The following is an 18,554-nucleotide window of genomic DNA, read 5'->3' as shown; positions in this document are numbered from 1 at the left end:
TAAAAACAAACATTATATGAAAGCACTTGGTGCTGTGAATAATGAGCCAGAGGAACACTTCCATCAGCAGAGGTGACACAGCCCCTGTGGAGCTGGGATTTGGGCCCAGATCCTCGAAGATATTTAGGTACCTAATTCCCAATAATGGGTATTTAGGCACCTAAATACCTTTGAGGATCTGGCCCTGGAAAAGGGAAGGATACCGTAACACCCTTTGCTCACAGACAGAGACCTACTTTGAAGTTTGCCTTTAAGGGTATGTCTACACTGCAGCCGGGAGCGTGCTCGAGTAGAGCTAACGTGCTAAAAGCAACACATATTGCAGGATGTAGCCTGGGCTGTTCCTGGGCTAACTGTCCAAGTAAGTCCAGCTGGGTTTGTACGCAGGCAGCTAGACCAAGCTGCTGCCCATGCTACCCCCAGCTATACTGCTCCTTTTAGTGTGTTAGCTCCCCTTGAGCTAGCGCCCGTCTGTTTACCCACACTGGGAAGCACGTGCCCAGCTGCAGTGTAGAGATGCCCACAAGAGTGCCCTCCACGGCAATGAGAACTTGCCTGAATTGTCCCAAGCTGCTGATCTCCCCTTTTGGGGGAAACCACTGTATAGTCAGAGCTGGAGTCAAACAAAACTAGTCTGGAATGGCTAAATCCTCTGCCCTACAAGAATGATCTGATTCTAGACTCTGGAATTATGTTTCTGTCTGTGGCCACGTAGGTGACCCTAAACTAGCATCCGGTCCACAGCAGTGAAAAGGTTCTACCACCTTGCACTGGACTAAGCCGTCTCTCTGTTCGGTGGTGAGCAGGCTGCATCTAGAATACTGAAAACAGCTCAGTGCACCTTTTGAAAACAAGGCTTTTCTAGGAAGAAGAGGCTATTTTAGCAAAAGCATCAATGGCCCCAAAGATCTTGCAGATGGAGAATACGTAAAGAATCATGTTCATCCATGTTTTGTGGTTTTGCCCTCTTGATATGGTTTTTCCAACGTGCCTGAATCCCTGTTTTCACACATCCCAACCATTTAAGTTCCCAACTCTTGCACTTTATGACTGTTTCTCACATAGTCCGTCGGTTCGACGATGACATTTTCATGCTCTGTTTTAGAGAGAAGGAGAGATGTGCATGAATGCGTGCATGTAAGGTCGATTAAAATGGGAGAGTCATTGCACTGGGACGTCCCATTCTCTCTGTTGCTGAAGCTTGGACCAGTGGCACACAGGTTGTTACAACTGGAGGCTTCTTTAGCTGCAGTGAATAGCTAGGACTTCTATAGCGCCTGTTGTGCCTTTCGCCTTCCACGATGCATTGCTGCACAGCACAGTCTTCGTGTGCTTGGGAGGGCACTGGCTAAATCACTGTTAGTGTCCACACTTCCGGTTACCCTCAACTGATTTAGGCTGCCTGCTGAGGCAGTTTACCGGGGTGTGGCCACTGTCGCAAACTTACAGCTACTTGGAGCCACAGGAGAGAGCTGAGTGTACAGTGAGAACCCAAGAGAGGAAAGCATCACTCAAGGAGTGTGGTAGTTCAAATCAGCCAAAAATACTACCTCTCCCATGCCCCCCATATACCCCATGACTGTTTATTGCAAGATTAAAAGAGGGGGAAAAGCACTAAAGTAGCAGTCAACCTTCCCCACTGTCCAGGGAGAGTAAGTACAAACATTGAATGTTTCAGAGAGCCCTCCATGCTCTAACAAGTTTATGACATCTCATTTCTGATGCCCCCATCCCTCTTTTCTTCTGCCATGTTATGCAACAGCAGCAAACAATAACAAGAGACGTCTGGACTTTGCACACCCTGGACCTCTCCCAACAGGAAGCTCTTCAAAAGCTGCACATTGTACAGGTCACATGTCTGACAGAAATGTGCGGCATCCGTTTATTGCAGGGAACAAAGGCCAGCAGTTCTTGGGGGACAAAAGGTGGGACAATGGGCAGATTTACTAACTGGATTGTAATATGGAGCACAGATTAGAGTGCAGACTGAGTTTTTCTTTGTAAGGATCACACTAGGGTCAGAAGCTACACTCAGCAAAGAAAATCCATTACACTTTCTAAAACTTTTGTTGGCCACTGTTAATGCTGCTCTCTCTCATTGCAATGAAACTTGTGCAAGAAGGTGAAGGTCACATCTCTCTCTCCTGCTTTTCATACCCTGCTCAGCAATGTGAGCGGTGAGAATTTGACACAGTATCTATAGCCAGAGTAATGATTCTGCCTCTCAACACGCTGGAAGCCACTCTGCTCTGGCTGCTCATTTGCGCCTTGTCTTGCAAACACTGATGAAGTGCTTAACTTTATGCATTCAACTTTATTTACTGGAAAAATAAGGTTTTGGGATTAAGGGCCATGACTAGGAATTGGAAAATCTAGGTTTGCCACAAATTTCCTGAGAGACCTTGGGAAAGGCATTGGAATGTGCCTCAGTTTCCTTACATGTAAAATGGGAGTAATAACACAGTGTAGAACCTCAGAGTTACAAACACCAGAGTTACGAATTGACCAGTCAACCTTATTTGAAACCCAGAAGTACACAATCAGGCAGTAGCAGAGACAAAAACAACAACAACAACAACAACAAAACAGTAGAGTACTGTGTCAAACGTAAACTACTAAAAAAAAAATTAAGGGAATGCAGCATTTTTCTTCTGCATAGTAAAGTTTCAAAGCTGCATTAAGTCCACGTTCAGTTGTAAACTTTTGAAAGAATAACCAAAACATTTTGTTCAGAGTTACGAACATTTCAGAGTTATGAACAACCTGCATTCCCGAGGTGTTCATAACGCTGAAGTTCTACTGTACTTCCCTAGCTCATCAGGGTGTTGTGAGAATAAATTCACTAATGTTTGTGTGATATTGTGAAACTCCAGTGAAGAGCAACACGGGAATAGCTGACAATACAATACATTTCTTGATAAGTCACCCCATAAGCACTGGAGTGAAGACATGAATAAAGGGCACCTTGCAAGAGGTCAGTATTGTCTGTGTCTCAGATAATGCAGGAAAGGATGCTCAAGCCATTAAGCAACAGAGCCTATTTGCAGATTACCAACTTGCCATGTGTTGTCCATCCATTTTGTCAGCCACCCCTGGTACATGTAAAAACTTTGAGTAACACAAAGCCGTTACTGGTGGGTAGAAGGTCAATGGGAGACACATTAATGACCCTAAGTAGAGAATAGCTATTGCCTTTGTGACAGGTTTCAGAGGGGTAATCATGTTAGTCTGTATCAGCAAAAACAAGGAGGAGCCTTGTGGCACCTTAGAGACTAACACATTTATTTGGGCAAATTTGTTAGTCTCTAAAGTGCCACAAGGCTCCTCGTTGTTTTTGTTACCTTTGTGTTTACGCTGGGCTTTTTCTGAAGAACTTCCCACCACTGCCACATTGGTGCAGAACACTGGGCTTTAACGAGTTAGCTGGTTGAATTAAAGCCTAATTTCCCCTTCCCTCCCTTCTTAGCCCGTGTTGAAGTCTACATGGGGATTTTAGATTGCGTTAGCTAGCATGTGTTAGCTACTACATCCTTATCCCAGGCACTCTTAAATCCTGGTCTAGCCTGAGCCACACTCTTGGTTAGCAACACTGGGAAATGTTTCAGATAAAAACCTCCTGTAGGTACCAGTTCAGTGGAGTCAGGTGGGGAAAGCCTGCCTTCCATCCTGGCTCTTATGGGGTCTCTGGCTTTTTAGTTCCATAGTCTCCCATACCATCAGAGCAGCAGCTTTGGTCAGAATTCTTAAACTGCCCCAGGTTTGAGCAAATGTTCGGCTCAGTCCCTATTTCTGGGGTTTAATGTGAAACATTTTAACACCTTTCCAAAAATGGGCCGGTTTTCTCTTACACCTGGGAGTGAGGAATTGTGTGTGTTGCCGCAAAGAATAAAACAACAAATGGAGGTTCAGATTCTGCCTGCTGGTACACCTAGCCCAGCACACCGCTACAAGCCAGAGCAGTACTAAACCCCAGCCGGGGTGGTAGTGGGATAAGTGAGGGCAGAATTTGGCCTAGAGAATTTATGATGGAATTCAAAACAGCTGGGAGCCGTCGTACACCAGCCTTATACCAACATCCTCTCTATTCTAGGGAGAAGCATGTTTCTTCAGCCCACAGGTAGTACAATGGGTGTTTGTGGGATTCTTTGGAGATTAGCTCTGTGTAAAGCAGAACATTGCGGATGGCTTGTAGGGGTTATAATGAGCCCTGGTTAACATAAAATTTAATCAAGAAATCTGTTTTTCCAATGGAAAATAGGGTTTTTGACAAAAACAAGTTTTTCTGCAGAAAATTAATTTGTCATAAAAACAACTCCCAAGCCCCAAAATATTTTTGGTTCAGAAATATTGCCATCATGCTTCATGGGAGTTGTAGTTTGTTTTCCTCATATCCCCATTCTCATCTATGGGTGGGGCTCTCCAACTAAACTACAGTATGTACCATGGCCAGGGACTTCAGTGATGCACTAATCAAGAGGGGACACCCTGGTTCATCATGGGAGATGTAGTCTGACCGGGGAGCCTGGCCTGTAGAGGGATTAGGCGCACGAGGCACCCAGACTACAACTCTCATAAGGCACTATGGCAGCATTTCTGAATTTAAGTATTTCAGCTTTTGGATGAAATATTTCATTTGGGGGGGGTCAAAATATTTTGATTTTTGTGTTTTTGGTGAAAATGTAAACTTTTCTGTTGAGGGAAAGCAAAGTTCTGGCCAGCTCTATAATTATTTGCATGCATGATATTTTGAAGGGTTAAAATCCATGTGCATTTTATATAACAACCTAGTATATGGATTGTGCTAGCTCTTTTCCAGGCCCAAAATTCAGAGTTTGGTCAAGAGACCAGAGGCCTAGCAAATAGTGATTAGCTAAGTGAAGCAGAACAAACAAAAGATAACCTTGCTTTGCTAAAATAGGCCTCATCAGCAAGTTGACAGGTGTTGAAGCTGAGTACTGAATAATTGTGTTTTATTCAAGTTGAAAATTGAACAAAGAAGCCCTGTTTCTGTTGTGTTAGTTTTTTCTGTAGGGAGATGTTTTTCCCACACATTCAAGCTTGAGTTTATGAAAGATTGGAACATGTCAGTGCAAGATATGGCCTCCTCCCACCTCCCTTTCCCAGGGGCCAATGCCTGCCTTAAAACACAAAGGAGACAATCTTTATTGCCATATACTTTCACTGTTTCTTTGCTTTAACCCCTAGGAATGTTATTATACTAATACATTTTATCAAAGTATTAATTAAATGTAACTTGTAAACTTAAGACCAGGGGCGACATTATATAACCTTTTAACCATTGGCTACTGTGCTATCTTGTCTTGCTGCTAGACCTATCTGGGGTCATGGAACTGTCTACCCGATCGCTTTCCCCCGCCGATGGAAAATCCATATATTCCATTGTAAGCGATTAACTGACAGTGTCTCTGAGCCTAATAAGCAAGATGACACTCCGTCAGCACTGTACATAATAAAATCCTATGCTTGACTTCTACACGGTGTGGATTTATGTTCCTTTACATTTAATTTTGCAAAGCTCTTTGCAAGAGACATGTTCTGAATGATATTTCTGAAATATACTTACTTGGGGCGGGATAAGGACCATCAGATTAAAAGAATATGAAATGTAAAAATTGTTATTTCTGACTTGCATGTGCAGGGCATTGAAAAATTCAAATAAATTACAGATCACAGCAGAGATCAAGACCATCTTCCTCTTCACAGGGTAGTTTTGTGGACATGTCCACACACTTTCATCTAATTAAACTAATGTTACGGACTGAGATGGAGCTAAGTGTTTACACCCTGTCAACAACTATGGACAAAGGAAGAGATCATAATGAAACGGTAACGAGGTGTTGTGTATTGATCTCAGACAATGTTCCTGAAAGCCCTGTGTAGCAAATTAGCCTGCTGTAAGAGATAAGTAGTGGAGCAGCCACTGTCTGCTAGATGACCAGCTTTCTTGCATTGCCTGGATCCTTCTCTAATAAATCCCAGCCAAAAAGTTTGTTCAGTTGGGAGTTAAAGCTGCAAATGTCTATCAGTTATTTCAAGTATGGGTCTACTGACTCCAAAGCCCACCAAATCAATGGGCATCTTTCCATTGCCTTCAGCCAGCTTTGAATCAGGCTCATGGAGCACATCTGTCAAGTAAAGAAAGTGCTATTTTTATGTAGTCGCTTTAGGGACAGAAAAGTTTCATAGTGCTTTGGACTCCTGATGGCCTGGTTGAGCCAGAACAGCTACTAAGGGTATGTCTACTCTACAATCACAAGGTCTGATTGGATAGGTGTACGTGAACGGCAATCTAGCTAGCTTGGGTACTGGAGCAGTGAAAACTCAGCAGCATGGGCTGCAGCTAGCCTAGGGTTCAGGCAGGCTTGTACAGCCCATGCTGAAGCCCGTGCTGCCACAGCTTCACTGCTCAGGCACCTGAACTAGTTAGATTAATGCTAACTAAGGTGTGGTCTACATGAGCTGCAATCGCACCCCGGGACTACGGTGTAGACACACCCTCAGAAAAAATGTGTAGGTAGCTAGCCCATCTTGTCAGTCATCAACAGAACTGTTCACCAATTTTCAATTACAGGACTAAAAGAGTACCATATACCTTTACCACCCCCACTGAAGATACAGGTGAAGGCATCATGTGAAGGGAAAGGGGTGTAAGGTGGAGCAGCATTTGGCTTGAAGAATACTTCTTGGTAGTGAAGATGTATGAGCTAGGAAGAACACAGCTGGGCTTTCAGCTCCAAGGGTGAACTCGCAATTAGAAAAAAACAAAACAACCCTACCTCCCACCACATTTCTTTACCAGTACTCTTGAACAATTTGATCTGGAGTCAGATACAGTCACCATGGAAACCCAAAAAGCCATTTCCAGAGTCATTTTCAGGGTGAAACCTTCCAGAAAGGCACAAGTGTTGGAAAGCCTAGAAACTGGGGTTAAGGTTACACTTTGAAAACCCAGCTCAAATATCAGAAAGTATGAAAGGCAAAAGGTCACGTAACCAACCTCAACTCTACCCAGTTTCATTGCCAGGCTGCCATCCTTCTACATATCTGGATACTGAGGGACTTCCAGGTTAGAGGTCATTGTCGGAGTTACATCTGCACAGCTACATCTCTCAAAGGGATGAAAAATCCACATATCTGAGAGATGTGGTTGAGCAGAGCTAACCCCTGGTGTAGACAGTGCTAGGTCAACAGAAGAACTCTTCCACTGACTTAGGTACCTCTTCTTGGGGAGATAGGTTACCTACAGTACCAGAAGAACCGCTCCCCACCCATCGCTGTATTAAGTATCTACACTGAAGCTCTACAGTGGTGCCGTTGTGCTACTGTAGCATTTTAAGCCTAGATATAGCCTTATTCTGCAGAAGCACATCGTGTCTGTATATGTTCTGTCATCTCCCGCAACATTGATGCACCCACCACTATGCTATATGGAGACCAGCAGCACCTTGCCAGTAGCACCCTGCACTAATCACACCTTGCGATGAGGGAGAATTAGAAAGTCTTGGTATTTTTGCACAATACAATACGGCGGAATCTGAACAAAGCACTCAAGCTCACGCTCCTGGGTGGCAGCCAAAAGCCAGTTCTCTATGTATAGTTTCCCCTTCATTCAAAGCCGTTCTGCAGAATTCTCACATGGCTTAAAAACTGCTCCTGCGGGTAGTTAACTGGGGGGTTGTACTGGCACAACGTCTCTGTCCCTGAGTACAGCCCCGTGTAGAGGTGGATTTGTTACCTGCACAAAATTCTCTGTTACTCACACACTCTTGGGGCACCCACCTTTACCCAATTCCTAGGGCTCGGAGTTTACTCTTTGTAGGTTTGCAGGACCTTTAACCAGTGGAAGAGCCTCACACAGTAATATCCTTATTCTCTATTTATTAACAATTACCAAACAGAATACACATGCTAAGCATACAGTGCTACGCTCACCAATCCTGATCATGCAAGTGGACTTTCCCTGTTGGCCAGGCAAGGTCAGTCTCATCTGGATTCTAGTTGCTGCACGTCATGGTCGTGCAGAGGAAACTTAGCCACTTTGATCTTAGGCTGTGTCTTAGAGGTGAGTTCTTCTTCCAGGTCCTTCCTTCTTATTCTTCTGTTCCTTCTGCTGGTCTCCTTCTTGGACTCCGGTTCATATAGTGAAACTCGAGTCCTGCTTACCTATACCTTAACCAATCATTTTACTAAAATTTTACTAACCAATCCTAATATATTGTAACAAAATTCTCTATCCAATCAGACCCACCGCCTTAATTAATTTACACCTAGCAACATTAATTATATAACAGACAGAAACAATCAAGGAACCAGATAGAGATCAGATAAACAATAGAGAAGTGGGGACCATAAAGACAAAACAATAAAGAAATGAGGATTTCACAACCACAACTATTGATAATTGATTTCTTGCCAGACAGAATGCTACCAAACTAAGGGCAAGGCTACATTTGCAAGTTAGAGCACATTAAAGCAGCCCCAGGTTTCTAACTCATGATGTGTCCGCACAGGCCAGGCACGTAGAGCACCCAGACTCTGCGGCTAGAGCACTCCTGGTAATCCACCTTGGCGAGTGGAATAATGTTTGATGCGCCACCGCTGGAGCACTGCAGCGCCAGTGTGGACCCCCTGGTCTGTTAATGAGCTCTGATCAGCCTCCAGAAGTGCCCCACAATGCCTGTTCTAGTTACTCTGGTCATCACTTTGAACTCTACTGCCCTGCCCTCAGGTGAGCAACTGTCAGACCCGCCCTTTGAATTCTCTGGGAATTTTGAAAATCCTCTTCCTGTTTGCTCAGCCAGGCGTGGAGCGTGTGACGGGTTGGATCACAGAAACTCCCTTGGGAGCTGCCAACCTATGTGCCAAGACTACTTCTATCCCTGTTTTCCCTGCCAGCTCAGGACTTCAGCACCCTGTCTTGCTGAGCCAGGCACTCTTGTCTAATTCAACAAAGACCCAGAGTCTGAATTACCAGCCCCAAAGCTGCAGGTTTACCTAAAAACAGCTCACAGAAGTGTGCTTGTCTTTAGCACCCAGATGCCCAACTCCCAATGAGGTCTAAACTCAAATAAATCTGTTTTATCCTGTATAAAGCTTATGCAGGGTAAACTCATAAATTGTTCGCCCTCTATAACACTGATAGAGCGATATGCACAGTTGTTTGCTTCTCCCCCCCCCCAGGTGTTAATACATACTCTGGGATAATTAATAAGTAAAAAGTGATTTCCTTAAATACAGAAAGTAGGATCTGAGTGGGTCCAAGTAGTAACAGACAGAACAAAGCAAGTTACCAAGCAAAATAAAATAAAATGCACAAATCTATGTCTAATCAAACTAAATACCGATAAGATCCTCACCAGTTCCAGAATGCTCCCTGTTACAGGCTAATCTCCTTTTAGCCTGGGTCCAGCAATCACTCACACCCTCTGTAGTTATTGTCCTTTGTTCCAGTTTCTTTTAAGTATCCTGGTGGGGTTGAGAGACTCCTTCTTTAGCCAGCTGAAGACAAAATGGAGGGGTCTCTCATGGGTTTAAATAGACTTTCTCTTGTGGGTGGAGACCCCCTTCCTCACTCCTATGCAAAGTCCAGCTCCAAGATGGAGTTCTGCAGTCACCTGGGCAAGTCACATATCCATGCATGACTCAGTCTTTACAGGCAGAAGCCATTGTCCACATGGTATCTTGTATGTCTGCAGGAAGACTTCTTATGTACATAACCCTTCTGCCCCTCTGAGTTGGTAGCAACAAGGGCCGGGTTCAGTATCCTGGGGTTCCGTTTCAATAACACAATGCAAAACCGGCTCGAGCCCCCACCCAGTGACCTGGGACAATTACATACCACCTTCCCCCTCAGGTGCCTCTAGGATGCAATACTTCCCCACTCACAAGCATGAGTCTGAGTGTAGCAAAATCCTTTTAATAAAGGAGAGAAACAATGCGGCATCACGTTGGAGAAACACCACAAACAGGATTATAACACAGATCATAAGCAAAAAACCCACCTCCAAGTATGTTTGGCAATGTCCTTTCCCACTTAGGGTCTTAAAGTCCCATCACCCCAAAGTCCAACAACCTGAAGATCTCTGGTCGGTGCCATCCCAGAATTCAAAAGTTTTTCTGCAGAATTTTACCCCCTCAGCCTGGGTGGAAAGGGGGGGCACACAGAGGGTGTTAAGGGGGCACCTTATGTAGGCCAGGGCCAACTGCTCCGTCTCTCCGTGGAGTTCTGCTGCAGCCTTCACCATGACCAACTCCACTCCACCAGCTGTGCCACTCTTCCAGCCGACTCATGAGTTGCTCCAGCCATCCCCACAAACCACTCCACTCTGCTCACTGTTCCATGGGCTGCTCCAACATGCTGCAAACTGCTCCGCTCTGCCAGCCACTTAGCGATAGATCTTCAGGCTCCCCCACTAGTTAACACAGCACTCAGTGATCTCAGCTCCGTAAGGTTAGCTCTTTTAGTGATTTCAGCTCTTAGTGATTTCAGCTTGTAGTAGGGGAGCCCCAGTGCTGGTGCACCATTGGCCTAATGTGAATTCAGCTCAGCAACCGCTAGATAGACTCCTAATGGAATCAAAATTAGCTCTGCTCTTCAACAGTGGAGAGAGGAGAATGTGCAATTGGTATTCCAGGCCCTCAAAAAGGGGCCAAACCATCAGGTACACACACCAATCCCCAACCTCTCTCTTTTCATTAGGTTTTGGCACCCATGTCCCTTGTCTAGCAAGTGATACTTAATTGATGTTGAGACATCTCTGTCATAAAGCAGTCTCATAGTTCCTCATTCAAATAATCAGGGTGACAACACTTTATTCCTCTTGCCCCAATAACAAAGAAATTGGAGATCCCAGAGCTGTCAAAATAACCATCCCAGGCTGCCGTGGACTATGCTAGGTGGGGTGGGTGTGCCAATGCAAATACCTGAAATTCCTTTCCACACTCCCCATAATTCACCACCAGATGTCAGGGTAGAGCTCATCCTGACTCTGCTTACATGTGAATTGGAGAATTCCAAGCTCTTTTGTCTGTTAAGTGCTTCCGGACTGAGCACCTAATTTGCACATTCCTTTCCCAAGAAGTGGCCAAATGTTCTAACTAAGGCTACTTAGAAATCAAGCAATCATACAGCCAATGTTCATAACTTTGAACACACAAATGGTGCCTGCATACAACTAGGATGAACATAACCAGTAGATCATAACCTTTACATAAATATGTTACATAGCATATGTAGCATACCCTATTCCAGTTATATCATACATACATTTGTGAGCACCCCCATCCCATAAATCCTTATGGGGTACACTGTCACAGAATGCTCTCAGCAAATCTTTCCAGATGACCATTCCTCCATGCGCAGGAGATCCCCAGTATGGAGCAATGGCGAGGTGGACCTCATCAGTGTTTGGAGGGAGGAAGCTGTCCAGTCCCAACTATTCTCCAGCCATAGGAATTATGATATCTTTGGGCAGATATCAAGGGACATGACGGAAAGGGGCTAGGGATGAGGGGAAATCAGTGGATGTGTTATTCCTTGACTTTAGCAAAGTTTTTGATATGGTGTCCCACAGTATTCTTGCCAGCAAGTTAAAGAAGTGTGGGCTGGATGAATGGACTATAAGGTGGATAGAAAGCTGGCTAGATCATCGGGCTCAATGGGTAGTGATCAAAGGCTCCACGTCTAGTTGGCAGCCGGTTTCAAGCAGAGTGCCCCAAGGGTTGGTCCTGAGGCAGGTTTTGTTCAATATCTTCATTAATGATCTGGAGGATGGCATGGACTGAAGTCTCAGCAAGTTTGCAGATGACACTAAACTGGGAGGCGTGGTAGATATGCTGGAGGGTAGGGATAGGATACAGAGGAACCTAGACAAATTAGAGGATTGGGCCAAAAAAAAACCTGATGAGGTTCAACAAGGACAAGTGCAGAGTCCTGCACTTAGGACGGAAGAATCCCATTCACTCTTATAGACTAGGGACCGAATGACTAGGAAGCAGTTCTGCAGAAAAGGACCTAGGGGTTACAGTGGACAAGAATCTGGATATGAGTCAACAGTGTGCCCTTCTTGCCAAGAAGGTTAATGGCATTTTGGGCTGTATAAGTAGGGGCATTGCCAGCAGATCGAGGGATGTGATCATTCCCCTCTATTCAACATTGGTGAGGCCTCATCTGTAGTGCTGTGTCCAGTTTTGGGCCCCACACTACAAGTAGGATGTGGAAAAATTGGAGAGTCCAGCAGAGGGCAACAAAAATGATTAGGGGGCTGGAACACATGACTTATGAGGAGAGGCTGAGGGAACTGGGATTGTTTAGTCTGCAGAAGAGAAGAATGAGGGGGGATTTGATAGCTGCTTTCAACTACCTGAAAGGGGGTTCCAAAGAGGATGGATCTAGAATGTTCTCAGTGATACCTTATGACAGAACAAGGAGTAATGGTCTCAAGTTACAGTGGGGGAGGTTTAGGTTGGATATTAGGAAAAACTTTTTCACTAGGAGGGTGGTGAAGCACTGGAATGGGTTACCTAGAGATGTGGCGGAATCTCCTTCCTTAGAGGTTTTTAAGGTCAGGCTTGACAAAGCCCTGGCTGGGATGATTAAGTTGGGAATTGGTCCTGCTTTGAGCAGGGGCTTGGACTAGATGACCTCCTGAGGTCCCTTCAAACCCTGATATTCTATGATTCTATGATCGGGACGCACTGCAGTGCAGGGTTAAAGTGAAGGAGCTGCGGAATGTCTATTGCAAAGCCCACAAGACAAAGTGCAACTCCGGTTCTGCCCCCATGAGCTGCCGTTTCTACAAAGAGCTGGACATGATACTTGGGGGTGGCCCCACCTCCACTACGAGGATCACCATGGACACTTCAGAGCCCAGTTCAACAAGGCAGGAGGAGGAAAGCGGGAGCGAGGGTGCTGAGGAGGAGGAAGACACCCAGGAGCTGTTCTCAAGCCCGGAGGAAGGTAGCCAGTCACGGCAGACAGTGCTTGGGCAAGGACAAACATCAGAGGAGGTTCCCGGTAAGCGGCTTTTATTTTGGAAAGGAAGTTATTCAGTGTGGGTTCTTGGGGTGAGGAGGGTTAGGGCTGCATGCCTGCCTAGATGTGGAATAGGGTATTGATGTGCTCTCTCACATCGTGGTAATCAGCTTCAGTGATCTCTTCAAAGGTCTCATCCAGAACGTGGGCAACGCACTTGTGCAGGTTTCTTGGGATAGCCACTGCAGTCCTTGTCCCAGTCAGGCTAACATGTCTGGGCCACTGTGCTGTGAGGGGCGGTGGGACCATTGCTGCACACAGGAAAGCTGCATATGGGCCAGGGCAGAAGCCACATTGTAGTAGAAGACCCTCCCTTGCTTCCCAGGTCACCCCCAGCAGCGAGATATCTTCCAGGATGAACTTCTGTGGAGAATGTGGGGACAGTGTTGAGTATAAGGTTCCCCTGAAGCTGTTGGCTCTCCCCAAGGCACAGAAACCAAGAGGACAGTACTTCCATGAAACAATCACTCCCCCTTGCCCCTGTGCTTACTCACCATTTTGGGGCTCTTATGGGTTATGTGCGCTCACTTTGGAACAGGCAAATTATGCTATTGTGTAGACTGTGCTTGCCCTTAAGTATGGTGGAATCATTGCTCTGTCTGGTGTGAACAATGTTGCCTCTGTTAAGTGTTGTATTTTGCCTTTACAGATGCAACCTTGAGATCTCAGCTGTCCATGTTATCACCAGCTGAAAGACTCCAAAGAATTTGGAAGAGGCCACATAGAAGCAAGGAAGACATGCTGCATGAAGTAAGACAGCAGTCCCTTAACAAGCATCTAGAAGTGCAGGAGTGGAGGAAGAGTGAAAGGAGGATCCACCAGCAGAATGACGATGCCGGCACAAAAGCGCAGAGTTCCAGCAGCAAAGCACGGATTAGCTGATAAGCATCATGGAGTGCAAAGCAGACCTGATCCAGGCATTCATAGCCATGCAGGCGGAGCACTACCACGTCACCTCTCCCTTCTGCAGCCCTTGTCCCAAAACTCTTTCCCTTGTGCCCCCATGTCACCTCCAACCCACTTTCCCCAACATCTGGGTTCTTATCACCACCAGCTGTCTCCAACACCTGTAGCTTCACCATCCAGCCCTGAAAACTATGACCCTTACCTACTCTACTCAACCCTCAACACCATGCAGTATAACCATCCTGAAGTGCAGCACTCATAGCACGGCACTTCAGGCAGGACATACACAAATCTGTGGTTGTATCGTTCCCCACCCCCTTGACATTTCTGTTTCCCAGGCAGTTGTGTTTCTTTTCAATAAATGGATTTTTTGGCTTTGAAAACTTTATTACTGATTAAAGTAAAAGATACCTTAGCCCAGGAAAGCAACAGGCACTGCAAGTCAGCGTAGCAAACACAGATTCTTACTAACACTGGAACCATTGCACTTCACTCCCGTGCAGGGCACCAGACATTACTGGTGGCGTTCAGCCTCAAATTGCTCCCTCAAGGCATGCCTAATCCTTGCAGTCCCATGCCAGGTCCCTCTAATAGCCCTGCTCTCTGGATGTTCAAATTCAGCACCCAGGTGTTGAACATCTGAGTTCCATGCCTGAATGAATCTTTCACCCTTCCATTCATAAATGTTATGGAGGGTACAGCACACGGATATAACTGTGGGGATGTCATAGGCAAGGTCCAGCTTCCCATACAGAGAATGCCAGCAGCCCTTTAAATGGCCAAAAGCACACTCCAGAGTCATTCTGCGCTGGCTCAGCCTGTTGTTGAATCACTCCTTGCTACTGTCAAGGCTCCCTGTGTAGGGTTTCATGAGTCATGGCATTAAAGGGTAAGCAAGGTCTCCAAGGATCACAAGGGGCATTTCAACTTACCCTACGGTGATCTTCTGGTCTGGGAAAAAAGTCCCAGCTTGCAGCTTCCTGAACAGGCCAGTGTTCCAAAAGATGTGTGCATCATGCATCCTTTCTGGGCCAGCCTGCGTTAATGTCAGTGAAACTCCCATGGTGATCCACAAGCGCCTGGAGAACTATAGAGAAATACCCCTTCCGATTAATGTACTCAGAGGTTAGGTGGGCTGGTGCCAGAATTGGAATCTGTGTCCCATCTATTGCCCCTCCACAGTTAGGGAAACCCATTTGTTCAAAACCAGCCACAATGTCATGCACTTTATCCAAAGTCATGGTTCTTCTGAGCAGGATGCAATTAATTGCCCTGCAAACTTGCATCAACATGATTCTAGTGGTTGACTTTCTCACTCCAAACTGGTTAGCGACCGATCAGTAGCTGTCTGGAGTTGCCAGCTTCCAGATTGCAATAACCACCCACTTCTCACCTTCAGGGCAACTCTCAATCTTATGTCCTTGTGCCACAGGGTGGGGGCGAGCTCATGACACAGTCCCATGAAAGTGGCTTTTCTTATCTGAAAGTTCTGCAGCCACTGCTCGTCATTCCAGACTTGCAGGACGACATGATTCCACCACTCAGTGCTTGTTTCTCAAGCCCAAAAGCAGCGTTCCACGGTGGTGAGCATGTCTGTGAATACCACAAGCAATCTCATGTCATATGCGTTACTTGAGTCGATATCATCGTCAGAGTCCTCACTGTCCGTTTAGACCTTAATGAGTAACTCGAATGCCAAATGTGACGTGCTGGCGAGACTCGTCAGCATATTCCTCAGCAGTTTGGGCTCCATTCCCGCAGACTGAAAGGGAAGACAAATTGCGCAGTACAAAAAACACTGAAAGATGGCACCAAACGCGGATGGAAGCAGAGGGATTGCGGGGATGTGAACCGATGCATCACGGGGCGTTGGGACAGGACGCAGAATGCCCCGCACCCCTGACCCCTTCCCACAGGCCACAGCGCCAGAATGGGAAGAGGTGCTCTGTGGGATAGCTGCCCATAATGCACCGCTCCCAATGCCGCTGCAAGTGCTGCAAAGGTGGCCACCCCAGTGCGCTTGCAACTGTCAGTGTGGACAGACTGCAGTGCTTCCCCCACTGCTCTCTATGAAGGCTAGTTTAATTCAAAGTGCTCTACATCTGCAAGTGTAGCATGCCCTAAGTTTTCTTTAACCATCTTAAGATTGGTTTCTTTATCTGGTGATAGTGGGTGCTATTAGGACAGGAGCGCCTTCTTAACAGCCTGATATTACATTGTTTTAATGTAATTTAGACAGAATGTGAGGATGTGACTTCCTGCTTCTTAGCTAATGGCTGCTGCTCTCCTAATATGGCTGCAGACAAAGGCCTTAGGCCTCACGCTATGACTACAAGAAAAGGCCTTAGCTTGAAAGATTCACATGGATTTTCTCTCAGTCCCTTATTCTCAAACCATTTTTACTTTTCTTTTCTTCTCTTTCCTCCCCTTTGAATTGGTTTGGTTGGAAGGAGGCCCCAGCTTAAATCCAGTCATTGCATTTCACTGTAAGAGGCAACCTGATAATATGATTGGGAGGATCAGAAATCCCAAGTAATGAGAGAGAAATAATACTGACGATAAATCTCCTGCACCATTTGCACCCAGAGAGCAGACAGGGAATTATGCCATGGCTTATGTGTGAAAAGTAATTTGGCGACGCTCCCTCAGGATGGTGAACTCTTTTCAGGAGTATGTGTTTTCCAGATGCAAGACTGCAGGGCTGAACAACAGTTTATTGAGTGCACCAGCATCTGCTCAGTAGGGCATGAGAAGGACACTGAAGCCTTGTCTATAGTGGGGGTTTGCAATGGTGCAGCTATAGGGGTCTCTGGACACCAAAGGCTGATCAGGGATAATCCCAAGTTCCGACAAGGAATATTTTTATATTTGTACTTGTAGAGCTTTCCAATTAGGCCTAGTTTGGATCCTTCCATCGCATCACTGGCTCATCCCCAGTGTTTGCTTTTCCTTTGCCATTCACTCACTCCTCTTCAAATTAGCATCCAAATCTGCCATGCAGCTGAGGAGGAAACTGCATCCCAGCTTCCGCGTGGGAGCTGCTGTAGAGCATTGCTGGTGTGTTGGACTTCGCGCTGTTATTTTAACTGCTCCATATCGTATTGTAAAATAAGCAAGTAGATTATTTAGATCTGGTACCTCAGGCCACTGTGTTGCAGACTGTGACCTCCTCGGGGCGGAGACCTTATCTTCTCTGTGAATACTCACCATCCACACCTACGGCACTGCAGAAATAACCCGCGACTTTGTTGATTGCAACCACAGAATCGTCACATAGGGGAAAAGATCGGATCTCAACCCATTCTGAGCTTGAAAGGGTTAAAGTACTTAAAAATCACTAACCAGCCAAGCAACTACACTGATCCTTAGCTCTTCTAACTGTCCCCATAAGCAATCCGGTATATTTTTGCTTCTTTTCTCTGAACTCCTTCCCATTTGTCAATCCATTCCTGGGACTGAGGCACCCAGAACTGAAGTCAGTACTGCACACACAGGCAGACACCCATGACTGGTGCACGGAGATTAGAGGTGAACAAAGTGTTACCACCACCACCTGAATGCACACAGCTCTCCTGGTTTATCCTTTCATTGCACAAGCCAAGCCAGTGAATCATTCCAGGGAATGCAGGACAGTTGGCTAAATATAACAGTTTCAACTGAGATTTAGTTGGACATGCATTTGGACCCCAAAGCAAATACTGTTGGGGGTTCAAATCCACCAGAGTCAAAACCAAAGACAAGTGGGCCAAATTCTTTTCTCCTCTTGTAGACTTGCCTGGGATTGCACAGCCACAATGGTAATAGGTCAGACTGTTGCCCAGTGCCCACACAAGCCTCAGGCAGAGAAATATAATCGCACAGATCATTTTGAGGTTAAGGGAAGATTCTCTTTTCCCTGTTGCACACAATGACCTTCAAAAGTATCATGACAGCAGCCAGCTGAGTGTTTTCAGACTCAGGTACATAGGTTCATCCACCCCAGGGCATTGTAAATGTTTACTCTCCTTTTCCTGGAATTTCCCCAGGGCCTATTCCCCTTTTGTTAGCAATGCAAGAGTGAAAGTGAAAACAGCTCTCCGAGCCCAAACAGGTGAAGCAAACTGCTGCAGGGACTTTTGCCTGGGGACACCGCTTTTCTTCCTCGTACAGGCTGTTTTCAGTAACTCCCTCTGGAAATCCAGAAGAAGATGAGGAGGAGAACCTCACTGGAGGGAGAGAGATCAGCTGCCAGGCTCTGAGGAGAGCAAGGAACTGCTGCTGCCAGCTAAACCAGGTGAGTTTCTCTGGGAGCCATTGCCAACCCCCCTGTGCCCTGCAGGGATCCTAGCAGCAGCAAGAGGCCTCCATGTTCATTCCCAGTTACCTGCAGAGCACAGGAAGGAACCATTAGCCATGCTCTCCAGAGAGCCTGCCCGGACAGGTATTGCTCCTCTGGCTTTTCCTGTGGTGGCCCACCACTGTAGAGGGGGTGAAAAGGCCAGCGGTGGACAGCAGAGGGTTGAAGAGGAGAGTGGCGAGGGAGCCTGCTGCGGGTGGAGGGGAGGAGGCAAGAAACAGCAGCCAGCAGCAGGTGGGGGTTCTCGGGGCTGGCATA

General features: G+C 46.2%; 1 protein-coding gene across 1 annotated transcript in view; it reads left to right on the top strand.

The window, feature by feature from the left end:
- The first annotated feature begins 16,955 nt into the window (after nt 1-16,955).
- Nucleotides 16,956-18,554, top strand: part of EXOC3L4 (exocyst complex component 3 like 4) — a 46,958-nt gene continuing 45,359 nt past the window's right edge. Inside the window, exons 1-2 of the mRNA XM_030559358.1 lie at nt 16,956-17,003; nt 18,051-18,233. Of these exons, the coding sequence (XP_030415218.1) occupies nt 16,956-17,003; nt 18,051-18,233 (231 nt within the window). The remainder of the gene's footprint in view (nt 17,004-18,050; nt 18,234-18,554) is intronic.

This window comes from Gopherus evgoodei, chromosome 4, assembly GCF_007399415.2.
Source record: "Gopherus evgoodei ecotype Sinaloan lineage chromosome 4, rGopEvg1_v1.p, whole genome shotgun sequence".
NCBI lineage: Eukaryota > Metazoa > Chordata > Testudines > Testudinidae > Gopherus > Gopherus evgoodei.
Note: the sequence above shows the minus strand (reverse complement) of the source record. Positions and strands in the feature narration are given on the sequence as shown.